The sequence below is a fragment of the Equus caballus genome, chromosome 7 (genome assembly GCF_041296265.1).
Source record: "Equus caballus isolate H_3958 breed thoroughbred chromosome 7, TB-T2T, whole genome shotgun sequence".
Classification (NCBI taxonomy): domain Eukaryota; kingdom Metazoa; phylum Chordata; class Mammalia; order Perissodactyla; family Equidae; genus Equus; species Equus caballus.
Genome location: NC_091690.1, coordinates 84,161,172 through 84,178,433, shown reverse-complemented (window position 1 = coordinate 84,178,433; position 17,262 = coordinate 84,161,172). Strand labels below are relative to the sequence as shown.

Genomic DNA, 17,262 nt, shown 5'->3' with positions numbered 1-17,262 from the left:
TCCTTACTCGCTGCCTGACTACTTCAGAAAGCAAAGTAGTTATTCACACACATACACCTGCACACATATATTAAAACCATATTTATCAATATTTAAAAACAATGGCTAAATTAGGACATATTCAGTAAATAGGATATTACATAGTCATTAAAAATGGTAATTGGGGATATAATGACAAATGGCTACATGGAAGGCTGTTTAGTAAGGAAGAAAAGCCAGATACCAGATTTAACACACTCCTTGAATTAAACTACATAAACATGAATTACATTAGATACATTTGTGGTGTATTTAGGAATGAATCAAAAATTATGTATTTCCAAGAGTGTCTAGAATATTATGATATTGCCTTTGTAATCACAATGCAAAAACTATGCTACTGGTTCTCCCAAAAGGCAGCTAACAGTGCTGTATGTACCTCTCTAGTGAGACTTGGGGTCCAATCCGAACTTCCAGGTAACAACAGTCTATTCCCCTTAGCTCCACGTGAACGCAAACCAGAGCATCCCACACAGGACTGTGGAAAAAAACTATGCTGCTTCACTTCAGTTATCAGCCCTGGTTTTTGTGCAAGTGAAATGACCTTCAGAGACTTTTCAGTGACAGAACTGTGCTCCCTGAAGAGGCCATGCAAGGATTTAGTGGAAAGTGCACAGATTCCAGAATCCAGCAGATCTGGCATTTGTTAGCTGTGTGACTTTACAGAAGTCACTTTGCCTCTCCATGACTCAGTTTCTTTATGTGCAAAAGGGGAATAATCACACGTCCCTCACAGGGATGGACTAACGTCAAGTACGTGCTCATGGCTGGCACGGTGCCTGGCTCACAGGAGGAACTCATTACTTTCTCCCCCACTGCTGAGAAAGAGGAGTCCCTTCCGTCCTTTTCCTTCAAAATCACTTTCCTCTCTTTATAATTAAATATGGCGCAGAATTAAAACGCACAGGCGTGAATAACAAGTATGCACAAAGGAAGAGAAAGGAAATAAATAGGAGACCGTCCTGACCAGGAAAAGGTAAAGAATAAAGAAACGGCAAAATGCAGAGACAGTGACGGTAACACTGAGCAAAAAGAATCCTATTACTCTCTTGGCTCAAAAATTGTTAAAACCACTGACTGCTGCTCTCCACTGCTGACACAACTGAAGCCTGATTTCTTGTCTCGTCTAATTTTCCTACCCACCTCCGTCTCCCATACAAGTGAAGACTGAGCTGCGAGGCTCCTCAATGCGCCTGCACGCGCCTCACCCGGCCCTTGTGTTGGTGCCTTCACTCACCAGCCGCCTCATCCACAACGGTGGCGGCCATCTCCCCCGACCCTAACACCTGCAGACGGAATGGCTGAAAGAGGAGGTGACTGACCCCTAACAACTCACTGGTGGGAATGTAAAATGGTATAAACCACTTTAGAAAACAGTTTGGCAGTTTCTCAAGTTAAACAGAGTTACCATATGACTCAGCAATTCCACTCTCATGGAAAAATGCGAAGAAAAATGAAACCCTATGTCCACAAAAAGACTTCAGAGCAGGATGATTCATAAAAGCTCAAAGTGGACACAATCCACGAATCTACCACCCAGTGAATGGGTAAACAAGATGTGGTCCACATGCGATGGGACAGTATTCAGCAAGAGAAAGGAGCTACCTACCGACATGCTACAACATGGATGCGCCTCAAGATTATGAAAAATGAAAGCAGCAGATGCACACACTGAACGATTCCATTCACAGGAAATGTCCAGAAAAGGCAAACTCAAACAGAGAGAAAGTAGATTAGTGGTGGTCTGGGTCTGGGCGTGGGAACAGGGACTGACTGCAAATGGGCACAGAGGATCTTTTGGAATGATGGAAGTATTCTAAAATTTGATTACAGTGACGGTTACACACTCTGTAAATTTTTCTAAAAATCATTGACTTTTATGCGTGATTTTTATGGTGTGTAAACTATATCTCAATAAGGCTCTTAAAAAAAAAAACCCACCAGACACACAGCCATTCACGGGGACACTTGGGTGTCCCCCACCATTAAGGTGTGAGAGATTATAAGGCTCACAGGGTAGGGGGGCAGCCACACTGGCATCCTCGGCTCTGCCACTCATTTACATTTTGGGGCCTGAGTCCTGGGGTGCGAGGCAGGGTCTTCCACCCTCTAACTGCTCCCTGGCTCACCGCCATCCCGTTCACCTCAAAGTGTCCGCCGGCAAAGAGCTGAGGTGCCCGCAGCCTGGCGTAAGTGCGGGCACTCCAGGGAGCGCTCAGTATTTCCTCCACAGCAAACACCTGACCTGGGCGAGCCCAAGTGAGCCCAGGTTGAACGTGGCTGACATTCTGAAAATGGAATTTCATGAACAATCACATGAACAAACTAAGAGTCAGTGTAATTTTGACAACCCAGAGATTTCAGGAACTTTGAGACAGAGGAAAAAGGGAGGAGGAGAAAGGAGACTGGATATAGGATCTCTGTTGAAATTTACTGAATTCACATGAAAATACGAAAATCTGCTAAGCAAACTGCTCACAGCAAAAACATTTAAAGGAGTGTTAAACCTACTTAAGAAACACCCACTGGAAACACCTACCGACACCCGAGGACAGATATTCCAAGTGTAATTCATTCTTAGTCAGTAGAGGAAGCCAATTGCAGCGAATTGTAAACCAAACCCAAATTGCCTTTCCTCCTTTATTTTAACACAGTTACAACTGAATTTCTTTGTAAAGGTTAAGCACTGCTAACAATTCTACTGAAGGAGTACTGTCTTCTATCATATTTACGGAAGTGCTCAATTTTAGTTCCACAAATCTTAATTTAATGAACTAATATCTAAGCTTGAAGGAATTGTTTCTAAATTTGTACATCTCATACTAGCCACCACTCTAAACATCCACAAATGAGACTTCATTATTTGGGGATTTATGACTAAAGAGCCCCATCACTAAAAGTGTCTCTTAAAATCATCTGCTGAGAAAAGTGGGGGAAGTTTTGGAAGCAAAAACAGAAACAACTTTCGAAGCACTCTCCCTTCCACTTTATATTCAAATAACATGCTAATTATAAGAAATCTTATCATCATTAAAAACCAATACTCTTTAATTTGAAGGTACTGAAAATGGTTGCTTTTTATCATATCCTATAATTTCTGATTAATGTTAATGAATTTGGGTAGAACAGCTTCTTTTTACATCCTCCACAATAATGGCTCTCAAACTTCTTGATCTCAGGACCCCTTTCCACTCTTAAAATGTATGGATGACCTCAAAGAGCTTTTGTTCCTGTAGGTGATATCTATCTCTATTTTCTGTACTGGAAATTTAAACTGAGAAAAATTTAAAATATTTATTACTTGATTTAAAAATGATAGTAAGCTCATTCATTGCATCTTAACATACATCTTTTCTTAATTAGACTTCCCTATCTTTTCAAAAACAAACAAACAAAATTCCTGAGAAGGGTAGTGCTGTTTTACATTCTTCAGATCTATTTAACGTGTGGCTCAATGGAAAATATCAAGACTCTCATTCCGCTTCTACAACATTCAATTTGTTGTGACGGAAGTACATGAAGAAAAATATAACTGGAAAGGGAAGAGTATTGTAATAGGCTCTTCAGATAATTGTGGTCATTTTCCTTTGATACCACTCCAAAATCTGACAAGCGATAGATAAAGGTTAGCTGCAGTGCAGAATCTGAAACCTCATCAATGAGCTTTTCATACTCTGTTACTCCAAAACCTACTGGTTTATCTTGCACAATATCAAAAAATCACATTTGCTAACATGACTGTGTGGATCTCATCAGAAAAGTCTTCTAAGTATTGGGAAGCTGTCAAGTTCACTGAGGTGGATACAAGTTTTCCAAAATTCTTATTTTTTACTTGAAAGCTCAAATTTTATCTCTGGCAACAAATATTGTCAGTTGTTTTCCTTGAGGTGGCAGGCAGCTCACTGCATTCATTTTCAAAGTCTACTCCAGGTTCAAGACGTAATAAAATTCATAAAGGACATGCTTGGTGTGACTGGTTCTTTTTTTTTTTTTAAACTGTGCAGGCATATGAGCCTGACTGAGCTAAGGCTTCAGCGGTTTATCCTGTTGCTTTAGAACCATCAGTGTGCGTATCAGCAGAGTGCAAAAGGCAAATGATGTATCAATGCCATAATGAAAAGAGTTCTGATCCTGATGGCCCGCTGGAAGGATGCTGAGGAACCTCGTTGGAGTCCGCAGCCCACACTTGGAAAACTATGTTGCCACATAATAACTGACCCCCAGCCACCATTTAAATCACTAGGTGGCAGCCACCAGTTTAGAAAGGAGAAGCGACTGTGACTGCTTTTCAGGCTGTCCACACGTATTACCAGCCCCAAGAACATTAATATAAGTAGAAGGCGACTTCCACAACCCACATTCAATACAGAAGCATGAAAAATGAAATCTAGTTACCAGGGCAAGGATAAAAGAAACAAAGTAAATTTAGTATGTAAATTTCCTCCCAAGGAATTTAAAACACGAATTTTTCCTTAATTCATCCATTTGGTCCCCCACTTGTCGGGCTTTCTTGTACGAGGCATTTGCTTAGTATGGGAGAGAGACCAAGAGTCCTCTGCTGACAGTCCCTGCAGCCAGGGCCCACAGGGCACGGAGTGGCCAGGAAACAGCAGAGACACTCAAGTCAAAGTGATCTGATTTCAAGCCCCAGGTCCCCAACCTCCATGTAGCCTGTCTTTTATAATCTCTGGGTCTCTGTTTTCTTAGCTGGATATGAGGCAAATTCCACTTAACACCGTGAGGACTGGAGGAAATGCCTGTCAAACATCAGCGCAGCTCCAGCGCACAGCAGGCATTCGATTAGCGGCCGCCACTGTTATGAATAAGGCCCTCTGGAGGCAGGCGGAGTCCAGAGAGGAGGGGGACACACATTCAAATAATTGTGACACAGCACGGAAACCGATAAACTATAAAATGCGATGGGAGTAAAACAAAAATCAATAGTCTGCTTAAGTGAGGAAGGTGCTGTAATCAAGGAAGGAGGGGCTGGCCCGGGCGGGAGAGGCAGAAAAGGAGAAGTGTGGATCCGGACACACACAGAGGCGGGGCACAGGATGGACAGCAAGGAAAATGCCCCAGAACCAGCTCCTGGAGGGCCTTCAGTACCATGCTAATGAGTACGAACCTTGAAGCATTTTCTTTTTATTCTTGTAGAGACTGGGGAATCATAAGCTCTCAGTGCTAGCAGGTCATCTGGTCTCCCACTGCCCCAAACCCCAGACAGAAGCCATCACACCTCTGCCTGCTCTAATGCTCTGACCCGTTAGCAGCGCCCTGGCCCGAGCCTCACTAGTGGAGGAGAGCCAAGCTGCCCTCTGAGGCCGGGGAGCATTAGCAGCCCCAGCAGCTGGAGGGATTTGCCCTGGTTGTTCTAAAGCACACACTGCGCAAAGCTGTTCTGTATGAAGCATGTTACTTTATCTTCTTCCAAGCCCCAGGTCCTATGCTCCAGTGGAATTTATAGGTCGCTTTGCTTAATGGAGGGAGAAGAAACAGAGGATCTAGTGCCCCCTGTTTTCAGCTGTGACTCCAGCCATCTGTGAAGCCTTTTGTCATCGCGTGTGTGAGCCCGGAAGCCCAAGGAGGCCGCCCCTCTCTCGTGCTCTTCGACAGAAACAGCAAATGCCGCCTGGGTGCGCCATGCGGATGTAACACAAGGCTGGCCTGAGGACAGCCTCGCGGGTGCAAGTCTGTGATCCCTCGGTGATCCTGAGGATGCACGCGAAGGTGTGGTCAGCGTGAATCCACGGCCAGCTGTGCTGCTTCGCGCTCACGGATGGGACCCGACCATTCACACAAAAACCACCGAAATCACAGCAATGTCTTACTCACCCAGAATTTTACGAGGAAGAAGGCATTTTGAGGGCCCTTTCCAAACAGTTCCTTTAAGCCACCTTTCTTTTCAGGAAATTTGTCATAAATCTGACGAATGTCCACTGATTCGAGCAATGGGTCACTGTAAGAATGGTTGGCATGCCCAATGTGCACGAAGAGGTGTTTGTTGTACTGTAAGAAACCAACAGAAACAGTCCCATTACAAACCCTTTGACCAACCTGCGACTCATCCATCTTGAACCGGATAAAGAGCGGGAGTCTGGAAATCCTGGAATTAGGCCTTGAACGGCCCAGGGTATGTGCCTTTGAAGAGATGAAGATGTTAAGAAAAGCTGTTACAGCTTAGGGTTAAAACAATCATTGTCTTTTATTGACAAGGGCGTATATTTTCCCAAATGCCTAAAAAAGGACTTTTTATAGACACAGTAGTAAACAACAGCTGAAGTTACCCAACTACCAAACCACGAAACAATTCTATCACCCAGTTTCACCTGACTCAACTGAAAATGACCGTGGCTCCCTTTGGAGCCCATTATTTATAGTGTAAGCCCAATAAAAAGAACGTGTGTGGTTAGCTAATATCATCACCCTGAGTCCACTTCTCGCTACAGCTCCCCTAGCAACAGCATGGATGCAGGGTTCTGAGCAATGGTACCCATCTACTTCTTCCAGCAGGACTAAGAGTGCTGAGCCTCTTTCTCACCAGTCCCCTTAGTAACCAATCTAAAACTTCTGCATAAGGGCAGGTCAATATGTGACTGTCAGTGCAAAGTCAGAGTCAGGGGCATACACCAAGGAGAGGATCGATGGTACAAGGACATCTGAGGCCAGTAAAAAAAGAACACAGGATTCATGAAAAAACAGACAAAAAAGCCAAAAAACCTTGTTAAGTCATTTAACTTACATAGGCTACCCTTTTTCTTCTCCTTGCTGTGGTATAAGATATGGTAACTGGACCACAGAGGAGGATGTGCGAACCAATGGTTCTCAACTCAGGCTGCATCAGAATCACCAAAGAGCATTTAAATGTCACCAGTGCCTGGGATCCACTTAGAATAAATTGGAGTCCCTGCGGACAAGGCCAGGCATCAATAATTTTTAATGCTCCTTGAGTGAATTCCACTTGCCAAGACTCTATTCCAGACCCTCCCTGCCTGCCTTTTCTGCTAAACAGACAGTAATACCAACCTAACGTGACACAAAGATGTGAGTGTGTATGTGTGCGGGGAGTGGGGGGGGGAGGGTGGTCCGGGGGTTCCAGGAGCTCAGAACCCAATAGTGTCCCTATTTGCTTAGCAGTCCCTATTCACTTTTCAAGTTTAAATTGGCATTTCTCTAACTAGAGTCCTTCTGAGTACTGACCCCATAGGAAACGAGAAGTCCCAAATAAAAGGAGGCTTGGTGGAAGCTGCCAGCAGAAGAGTACTGAACACTGGGTAGGAGCATGGGGTCTGAATCAGCCTGCTCAAGCACAAAACTTTGTGCCCACTGCAAATTAGCTCTGACACTGGGCGAGTGCCTCCCCAGCCTCTAAAACGGGGTCAGTGAGGGCATCTGCCTCCCCAGGTGGCTAGAGGGTTTCAATGACAGCTCACATGAAGAGCTTCCTAGAGCATTGATTCAACCAAGTAAACCATAAACGCTAGCTATCATTCTTTATAAAACCTGCCTTCTCTGAGATTCACGGTGGATATCAGCATGGTAAAAGCACTGCATTTAAGAAACATTTCTTAACTTTGTATAACCCAAAGTTCCCCAAACACATTTCATCACGAAACCCTGAAAACATATCCTCAAGAAATGCTGGTTTAAGTCCATGACCTGCTACCCACACAGTGGGTCTCTGGCCACAGTGACAAAGGGCAGAAGGAGCGAGACCCCACTGGATGCCTGTCGTCTACTGGCTGCACATGTGGGGAGCATGGTCATGGCCCACCATCTTCTGGGAGAACGCTAAGCCACTCCCCTGTTCAACATCAGAGTGATACCTTTATCAAGGCTTCAATCCCTAAAAGGTATCAGGGGAAGCGAAAAAGAGGGAGCTGTCCAGCTCTGACACCAACCCAGGCTCTGTTTGAGCTACTAGGCAGATTTCAGGTAAGAGCAAGCCCCGGGAACTACCACGCAAGAACAGAGCATGCCTGCGCCGGAAGAGAACTTAAAAAATAAAGGCAAAGGGGCCAGCCCGGTGGCGCAGCAGTTAAGTTCACACATTCCACTTCAGCAGCCCAGGGTTCACTGGTTTGGATCCCCGGTGTGGACATGGCGCCGCTTGGTAAGCCACGCTGTGGCAGGCGTCCCACGTATAAAGTAGAGGAAGATGGGCATGGATGTTATCTCAGGGCCAGTCTTCCTCAGCAAAAAGAGGAGGATTGGCAGCAGATGTTAGCTCAGGACTAATCTTCCTCAAAAAATAAAACAAAATAAAGGAAAAGCCACGGCTGGGTTACGGAGGTGAGGTCATGGGGTACGGCAGAGGGTCTTCAATCTTTCCGTAAATTTTCTCAAATGTTGTTGCATCATCTTTTCAATTATAGCAAACCAAGGCCCACAGAAATGTCTGAGGCACTGCTGTTAGGGAGCTTCCAGTCTCATCAGTGGGTAAAAGGAGAGAAAAACAACACAGGCAAAGCTGGGGGCACAGACCCGGGTGCGAAGAGATCGGAGACGAGAAGATGAATGAGGAGTGCGCGCCTGTGGCTGGCTCCTCTGCTCACTCTCGAGTTGCCCTCCATCGTGGGAGCTCCGGGCAAAAGGTATTATTCCTTCGTCATCCAGATGACTGGCCGTCTGCACATCCATCTGTCAAGCCCTTATTAGTAACCTCTCTGCTTGCAGCAGCCTCCCAGCCCTGCTGGCTGTGGGAGGCACCCTTACTGTCATTTCTTGTGCCGCCTGTAGGCTGTAAGTTTATGGGAAAAAATGGAATAGCAGCAGAGCCCTGGGGACACGGTGGATAGAATCTGAATCTCTCTGTCGAGCACCATACTCTCAGCTCTTCTGCCTCGCCAGCCCCCATGGGCCCAGGCAGAGCCGGGGGGCAGGTCAGAAGCTGTGACACTTGGAGTCTTGGACTGCTGAACTCAGGGACCACAGCCTGGATCTCAACACGTCAAGAGGTCAGGAAGGTGAGTGGAGCGGAAAGGTGACCACACTTCAGCGGGGACTATGAAGGCACAGCTGAAAAGCAAGATGTTGAGCACAAAGCACGAACACTTTGGAGCCAGGCAAGAACGTGAAATCTCAGTTTTCTCATATGTACAATGGGGATATAACACCTGTAATATGGAACAGGCTTGAAAATGAAAGGAAATAACTCACAGAGGGTGCTTGGCATACGGCCTAGCACAGAAGTGTTTGATAAATGCTCGCTGCTAAGACGGCTATTGTTGGGGTTTATTATTATGTGAGATTAACTAGATTTTAGGGTAGAAGAAAAGAACTTTCCTGCTTTTAGCTATCCCTCCTGCCCAGCAAAGAAAAAATAAACACAAGAAGCCAAGAGTTGGGAGCAGGTTGTGAAGCCGTGTGACTGTTCAGATCCTGGATTAGGCCCCACTCATTACAAGCTTCTCCGGGTGTGGGCCCCTCACCTGTGTCTGAAGGAAGGAAAGGAACTGTGTCCATTCAGCGTCACGTGCAACGTGCTTTCTACATACGTGACCTCAGGTGAACCTTCCCTCACAGTGACACTGCAGGCGGATTTTATTAAAGTCATTTTACAGATGAGGAAATAGAAGCTTAGAAATGAGTGGACTTGCCTGAGGTCACATCCAGGAATAGTCCTGGAGTTAAGAATAAAACTTGGATCTGTCCACACTCAGCTCATGCATTTGCTGCAAAAACGAGCCACACTGTCCCCCAGAAGATAATGCCTAGACCCTTCTAGCTCAGATCTACTTTTCCTGAAAGTTGATTTGAGAAAGAAGAAAAAAGTTAAATAGTGTTTTAAAAATTCTAAGAAGTTAAGTTAGAATTTGGGATAAACTTAATGACTCACAGATGCATCAGATACAGGCTTCAAAGGTTTCTATTTTGAGGAAGTTACTTCTGTGCCCAAGTGGCTGAAATGCACGGATGAGGGGCAGGCTGCCTTTGCCAAAGGAAATCGGGCACGGCCTCTCCAAGGCTGGTGACTTGAAACCAAACCCTGACTGTTGGCATCTGAGTGGCTTTATTTCTGCCAAGAGATGACTTTGTTTCTAAGAATACAAAGGACCAAAGAAGGTGTCCTGGAGACCACAGCATTGAGACAAACAGACCTCCCTCTCCCATGAATTCAAGCTGGGTGGGGCAGGAATCCCTCTGCCTGCACATCCAGAGGCTGAAAAGAAGAAACCTACCTGATATGTGTGGATCCTGGTTTTAACGAAATTAAAACTCTAAAACCATTTGGTGAGGCTCTCACTCCCTCACATCCTGCCAGTTCTCCTTATAAGGGCAGAAGGCCAGAGTGGATCCTTCCCTCCCTCCCTCCCAAACAAATCCTGTTTTCTTTCTAGCAGTGGTGGTTTCCCCCAAACTAAAAGTGGGACACAAAACCGAAAAAGGACCATTCTACTCTATAGGGCAAGAAACAAATACGCCCAAAAACAAAAACACCACCAAAAATCGAAGTAGTGGGGCCAATGTATAGGAGAAACAGGGTGAATGTCAAGCAGTCACGTCTGCAAAAGCCTCATAATAAATTTCCTTGCTATCCAAAATAGAAGTTAACATCGGCTCATTCAATGACAAAAAAGTCTCCGAGGCACTGAGTGGATATGTCAATTATCAACACACCAATGACAACAGAAAAGGTACTCACCACCTTTTTCTTTTACAGGTTGCAGAATGACCCAGCACACGTATGGTCCACTGTGTGCCCGGCACTGTGCGAGGCACAGGGGATCCATGTGCTAACAGTACAAAGTCCCTGTCTTCACAGAACCTACAGAGTGACAGCTGGAGCTACCTTATTGCCTCTATAGTCAGCATCACATTGCCCATACAAATCTATCTCAAAGATTCCTACAGAGAGTGGGATGAAAGACAGTCACATCCCCTCTCCCACACATGAATGAAATCAGCACATACCTGCTCTTTTTACACGGACGACCTTACTCTCCAGCACTAAACATACAGTGTTATTCACTAGCAAAGAGGACATATGCGGAATTCACCTGGAAAATGTGAAAAAACTTTCACAAGTCTTAGGTGAAAATCAAGTTATCCATCACATGTGAGAGTAGAATACACTCTCAGATTTGTACAGTTTCAGAAAATTGACCTTCCTTGTAACTGATCTCAGGTAGCTCGAGGCGGATATGTTCTTACAGAATGAGGGAGTAAATCAAAAAAGAGGGAGATGGGGCTCTAACACAGAAGAAAAGTAAAAAAAAAATGTGCCGGCCAACAGCTGGGCTGCTGACCTGGCCAGCAGCCAGTCCAGAGTGGACAAAGAGCTGGAGGGCTCCTGGAGGGATGTCGCCAAGGGGACAACGGACCTGAGAGATTCTCTGACTTACCCGACCCTCTGGAGAAGAGGTTGAGAATTATCCACAATTCTGAGAATGAATTTGTATAGGCATGTAAAAACTGAATCAATAAAACAAGGGGCAATGGCAAACCCGAGAAAAAACAAGTTTTACGATCAAGAAAATGGTTCTAATACATCACACATTAACCATGCTGCGTGCAAAACTTACACAGGTTTGTAGCATAAACAGTGAATGTTAATTAAACAAAAAATTGTGATAGAACCATATGGGGTGGGGGGATGGACACGTGCTAAATTTAGACCTAAGTCCCGGTCTTCTATAGGAAGAAGCCAATAGAAAATGTCTAAAAGCGATGGATTGACATACACAGCAAAAGCATGCTGTTTAGAAATATGGAAATAATATACAAAGAAATGGTGGAAAAGGCTGTAAGCGGATGACCCTAAGGAGGGGGTCCAGGAGGCAGGCGACCTGGAGCAGGGGACTACGCTTTTCCTTACAGGCCATAATGAGGCTCAATGTGGCTTATATACAAAGCATACGTATTACTTTATTAAATTAAATAAACAGCCAACTAAAAACTATCTTGAAACATCATGGAGTTTTTTAAGGAGGGGAAAGAACTGTAAAAGGAAACAATATTAAGAGTCAGGCTTCAGGATGTCTACTCCAGTTGGCCACAAGTTCCCTGGACTCGAGAGGAACTTGGTCAGAGCATGGAGCTTTCCAATGGCTCAAACACTCAGGACCCTGAGAGGATGCTGGGACCCCTGTCCGCCTGCGCAAAGACTGGTGTCCCACCAGCAAAACCCTACCCAGATCAAGACGGTCCCGCAGCTCTGCAGCACCCAACACAATCTTAATGCACAGACTGCTATTTTGACTGGGGGAAATGCTCACTTTCTCTTTCTATTGCTATGATCCCTCAGTTATTCTTTACAGCAGCTGTAAACAGTGATAAAGGTGAATATAATCCTAAAAACTCACCAAAAGTTACATGCAAAGGGTTCTTCAGCCACCCTGTGGTTTAACAAAGGACCTCCCCCTTCCTGGCTCTCGGTACTGTTTAGGAGGCAGCAGGGAGGAGCGAGGATGGCTCGGACTCCAGGGTCAGCTGGGGTCTGGGTCTGAACCCTGGCGCTGGCACCACCTCCTCAGGCATCCTACGGGATGGGCGATTTCGGCCCTCTCCACTGCAGTTTCCACAGCCATAAGGCCAGGAGAGTAAGAGTCCCTCCCTCGAAGGAGCATCACGAGGATTAAATGATAGTGCAAGGAAAATACGTAATGCCGTGCCTAGTACGTAATTTGATTACTGTTATTGCTATTATTTCCCCAGATAATCATGATGCTTCTTTACTTCAGACGAGATAACCTGAAATTAAGATTGTCCCTCTGATAGCAACAAAATGGAAATACTAAAATTTAAGACAGAAATTAAGAGAGGAAAGTTTCAGACACATCAGGGTGAGTCCCACTGTTCCAACACTGCCATTAGCCATCGTAAGGCAGGGTGGCCGAGGGCAGGTGAGGTGCCCACGGGGCCTGGAGGGGTCTGGCCCCCCACTTCCCGCAGTGCCACATCAGTGCCTGCTCTCTGGAGCAGGCAAGGCCTGTCCTCCCAGGTGGGGCCAGGGCAGGCCAGCCGGGAGGCTGCCCCCACTGCAGACGAGACAAACCAGAACGATATGACTCCCCAGAGTGGCCTCTGAGCTTTTATTTTATTTCTTCTCTCTTTTTTGAAAGGACTGCTAATACATTTTACTCCAGAGACCTCTGATGAGGCAGTTCACTTTTTGTCGAAAAGGAAGCAAAAGCCAGAAAATCGGCTGGTCCTGGGCGTCTGCGCTGCTCCCTCGGCCACGCCCCAGTGCTGCACTACACCATGTGACCTGAAGATGGCAGTCTTTCCCTAACCTGCTTCCAAAAATTCCAAGCATTTGAAGAACGTAGTAAAACCTTGAAAAATGACTGCTGTCAAATAATACCAAGAGAAAAATTATAATCCACTTAGGAATTTAAAGAAACCAAGACAAATAACTCATGTCAAGGGATGCTAACATACAAGTTAGAGCAGAACAAGGACAAATCACCGACATTTGCTTCCTGTCCCGCTCCTGCACGGACCCTCTGTCCAGATGCCCCCAGGGCAGCCTGGGCAACCTGAGATGACCCCAGGGCCCTGCAGGGACAGGCAGTGGCTGTAGGGCCTGGCGAAGGAAAGTGACCTGCATATTCGGCCCTTGGGGAGGGTAGGGGCTTGCCCTGAGCTCAGGGCTCAGAAGCACCACCCACTGCTGGGTACTTGGCCCCCAGGTGCTGCTTCATCCCTTCCCCTGTGGTCTTCCAAGAAAGCAACATCACTGAAAACAAGAAATGGAGCAAAGACGTCCTTCCTCCCGAGATCTCACAGCAGGATGCATCACCCTCACCCACGCCTCCCACTTCCACCACCACCTTCAGAGGGGCTGCCGTCTTCCTAGAAGAGTGTCTCCCCTGGAACAGTACAGCAGACAAGGGCCCAGGGGCAGAGTGCAGGGACAGCAACTGGGAAGGCAGGCGGGAGGGAGGGGCGCTGACCCAGCGAGGAAAGTGGATGGAGCCTGGCCGGGGCTCCATGAAAGGTCTATCAAACCCAGATTTCCAGATGCTTCAATTGCCTCATGTCTGAATGGTGATGAAGAAAGAGGGAGAGCATCCAGAGCAGCTCAGGCCCTGTGAGTGAAGCCCACTGCCGCTGTGAGAGGGTGCGGCTGGGCAGGGAGGAGCTGGCAGGGTGGAAAACCACACCACACCACAGTGAGCCGGCACCTCCACACGGGAAGACACTCCATCTCCTGTGTCCTACCGGAAGACCACACTACGCTTTGTAAAACGTTACGAGAAAAACCTGGGAGAAGCACAAACACGGGGCACAGCCAACCATCAGGCCAGCTGTCGCGGTTCCTCTGAGAACCTGAAAGGCCAAATGTGCTTTCTGACCATTTAGTCTAAGCATGTACGTTAACAACACCTGGGTCTAAGTAGAATCCAGGCTCTGCGTTTCTGAGCTGTGTGGCCTGAGCTGAGTTACTTAACCTTTCTGGGCCTTGGCTTCCTCATCTGAACACAGGGAGGACACCAGGCCTGCTCATCTGCAGGGGTCAATGTGAAGGTCAAAGGAACAGTACACGACAGCCCAGTGTGAGCCATAGGGAGCTGCACGGATGCTGGTACACAGGTCTGCTATTAATGAGCTCCACGTGCAAGCCCCAAATTAGGGGAGGAGAGGAGCCTCCTTTCTGAAAAGCTAGAAACCAGACCCACTCTGAGACATAGCAACTGCCTCAGCAGCCACTTCAGGGCCTAGAAGCTTCTCCCGAGAAACCTCGCCCTTCTCCACCCTGTCCAGGACACAGGCGAGGATTCTCCTGGCAATCTGGAATTTAAACCTTCCTTCTGATGGTATTTCCTTATTTCTCCCATCTTAATCCCCACACAAACCACCTGCCCTTCTTTCTGCCACAGACCTCATTAATGGCATATTTCCTTAGAGTTGTACTGGTCACATTTTCCAAAGCAAAGTCAGGATCTGCGGTCTGACAAAGGAATTAGTTGATCTGTGAATTTAGGGCTTTGATAGAAGCTATAAAGATATGAAAATTAAGTCATCCGTGAGCCCACATTTGCCCAGCCGCCTTAATAGAAAAGAATAAGGTTATCTGCAGGATGTACAGTGGTCCCTCGGGATCCACGGGGATTGGTTCCAGGACCCCCCACAGATACCAAAATCTGCGGAGGCTCAGGTCTCTCAGTCAGCCCTGTGTATCCGCGGATTCCACCAACGGCAGATCAGATGGTAAACACAGGACCCCAAGATCTGCAGCTGGTGGAACCTGTGCATATGGAGGGCCGGCTGCAGGCGCAGAACTTCAGCACAGCCTCCCCGGGAAGGGAGACCTGGGGCTGCTCGGGCTGTGGAGAGAGCTGACTCACTCCCCCACATCTAGGACGTCCCACACTTTGAGGCTGTTCCAGCCACTTAGAAATAAAGTAAGAGGCCAGCACACTTCAGGCAGCAAGACCCCCGCCTGAGGCCCTGCCATCCCCCAAGCCTTCAGGACTCCTCTCCTCCTGAGCAGCCCAAATGCAGTGTCCTTACTTTCCTCTTTCTCCATATATCCCCAAGCACCTTCCTTCCCTGGCTGCCACCTGTGACATGGTGACACAGCCTGTCCTTTCTTCTCCCCCAGGGAGTGGGACAGACGTGCCTCTCCCTCTCTTGCACACACACATGCACACACACACACACACACACACACACACACACACACACACACGGGAAAGGCCTGATAAGATCTCCCAAAACGCTGGTAACTGCTGCTACTTTCCCTGCAGTCCTTTACACCATGGGCTTTGGATTCAGACAAAGTTCAAATATGCAACCATCCGCCCATGAGCCTCTCTGTCTCTGATACCCATTTCAACACCTTTATTTTGAGGACAAAAGGAAATAACATCGTCACAAAGGCAACTCTTAGCAATGCCGCTTCCTTCTCTCTGCGCCATGACTCTTCAAAGGATATCACCATCCCCGTCTCAAAAACTCAGCCATTTCCATTGTCCTCTTCCTCCTGCAGCTAATTAAGCCCCAAGGCCTTTTAATGTTATCAACACAATCTCTCTCCCCTCTGCCATTCCCTACCGCCTGTGGCCTGGTCCCCGTCCTTGTCACCTGTCACCTAGAACCAGTAATATCATCTCTCTACCCCTAGTCGACTCTCAAGCCTGCTGCAGCTGTCGCCTTCCTGAAACAACCATCACATCACATCTTCCCCTTAAAAGGGGAGTGGGGTGGGAGAGCAGATATTCCTGTTACATTGCGTATGCATCAAAAGCCAAGACTCACAAGAAACTAGGAAAAGTGGTTACCTACTTGGCGGTTGGATAGGAATTAGAAAGATGAGAAGTCTCCCTCCATTCTTTTACGCTTGTAGATTTTTTGGCCATGTGAATTTACTACCTATTTAAGAAATATTAATATAAAAAAATATTCTGGCTCCCACCTGACTTCCAAGACTCTAAACCACCTGCTGAGCAGACCCTCCAAGCCTGGTCCCTTCCAGGTCTCTGACCTGATTTCCTGCTGCATTCAGACAAGACACTCGGGTTCAAAAACATTTGTGGAATGCTCAATATGTCCAGGGATGTTACTGACTTTGACGGTCACAGCAATACAATTAGAGTGATCCCATTATACCCGCTGTTCAGACTGGAGGCAGGCTGAGCTGTGAAGTCATTGGCCCCAAATCTCACACAGCTCGTAGGAATTCAGATCCCCGGCTTCTTGTTCCACTAGAGCAGACATCTGCCGCTAGAGCACGACGGAAGACATCCTGAAGTCCAGGCCGGAACACTCCTTGCTTCTCTCACTCCTTTGCTCCAAACCCAGACAAGAATCACAGAACCATATGCTGGAAAAGGAGCTCAGAGAAAACCCAGCCCAACTCTCTCTCCAGTGCAAAGGGCCCTGCTACAACCAGCTCTGCCTGGGGAGCTCAGTGAAGTGGAGGCAAACCTTGGCACGGCCACTTCGTGGCAGGGCTCCTGATAATGTACCAACGTTTCTGAGCCTCTGTGCCTTCACTTATACACTGGACATAAGAATAGGACCTGTGTCAAAATGCTTGGCATACGGTGCCTATAACACAGCTCAGTAAGTGCCAGTGAAGATCATTATTGCCAAAATATATGAAGGTGTTTCCATGGAGAACTGAGGGGTGTCCCCCCTCCTCAGGTTTGCTCCTGTACCACATCATGGAACTCATCTTCTTCCGCAAGACGGTGCTTCTCCAAAATCTAAAGAGAACAATCTCCGCATCCCTCCCTCTGTATCCCCAAGTTTTCCTTCTCAGGCTGTGTAGCTCCT

General features: G+C 46.9%; 1 protein-coding gene across 18 annotated transcripts in view; it reads right to left on the bottom strand.

Annotated features, from left to right (window-relative positions):
* TEAD1 (TEA domain transcription factor 1) overlaps window positions 1-17,262 on the bottom strand; it is a 252,789-nt gene that overhangs the window by 32,386 nt on the left and 203,141 nt on the right. For 13 of the 18 annotated variants that reach the window (XM_023646064.2, XM_023646068.2, XM_005612185.4 and 10 more), the window contains one exon: window positions 5,872-6,045. The exons of the other annotated variants lie outside the window; for them this stretch is intronic. In XM_023646064.2, coding sequence (XP_023501832.1) covers window positions 5,872-6,045 — 174 coding nt within the window. The remainder of the gene's footprint in view (window positions 1-5,871; window positions 6,046-17,262) is intronic. 18 annotated transcript variants of the gene reach the window in all.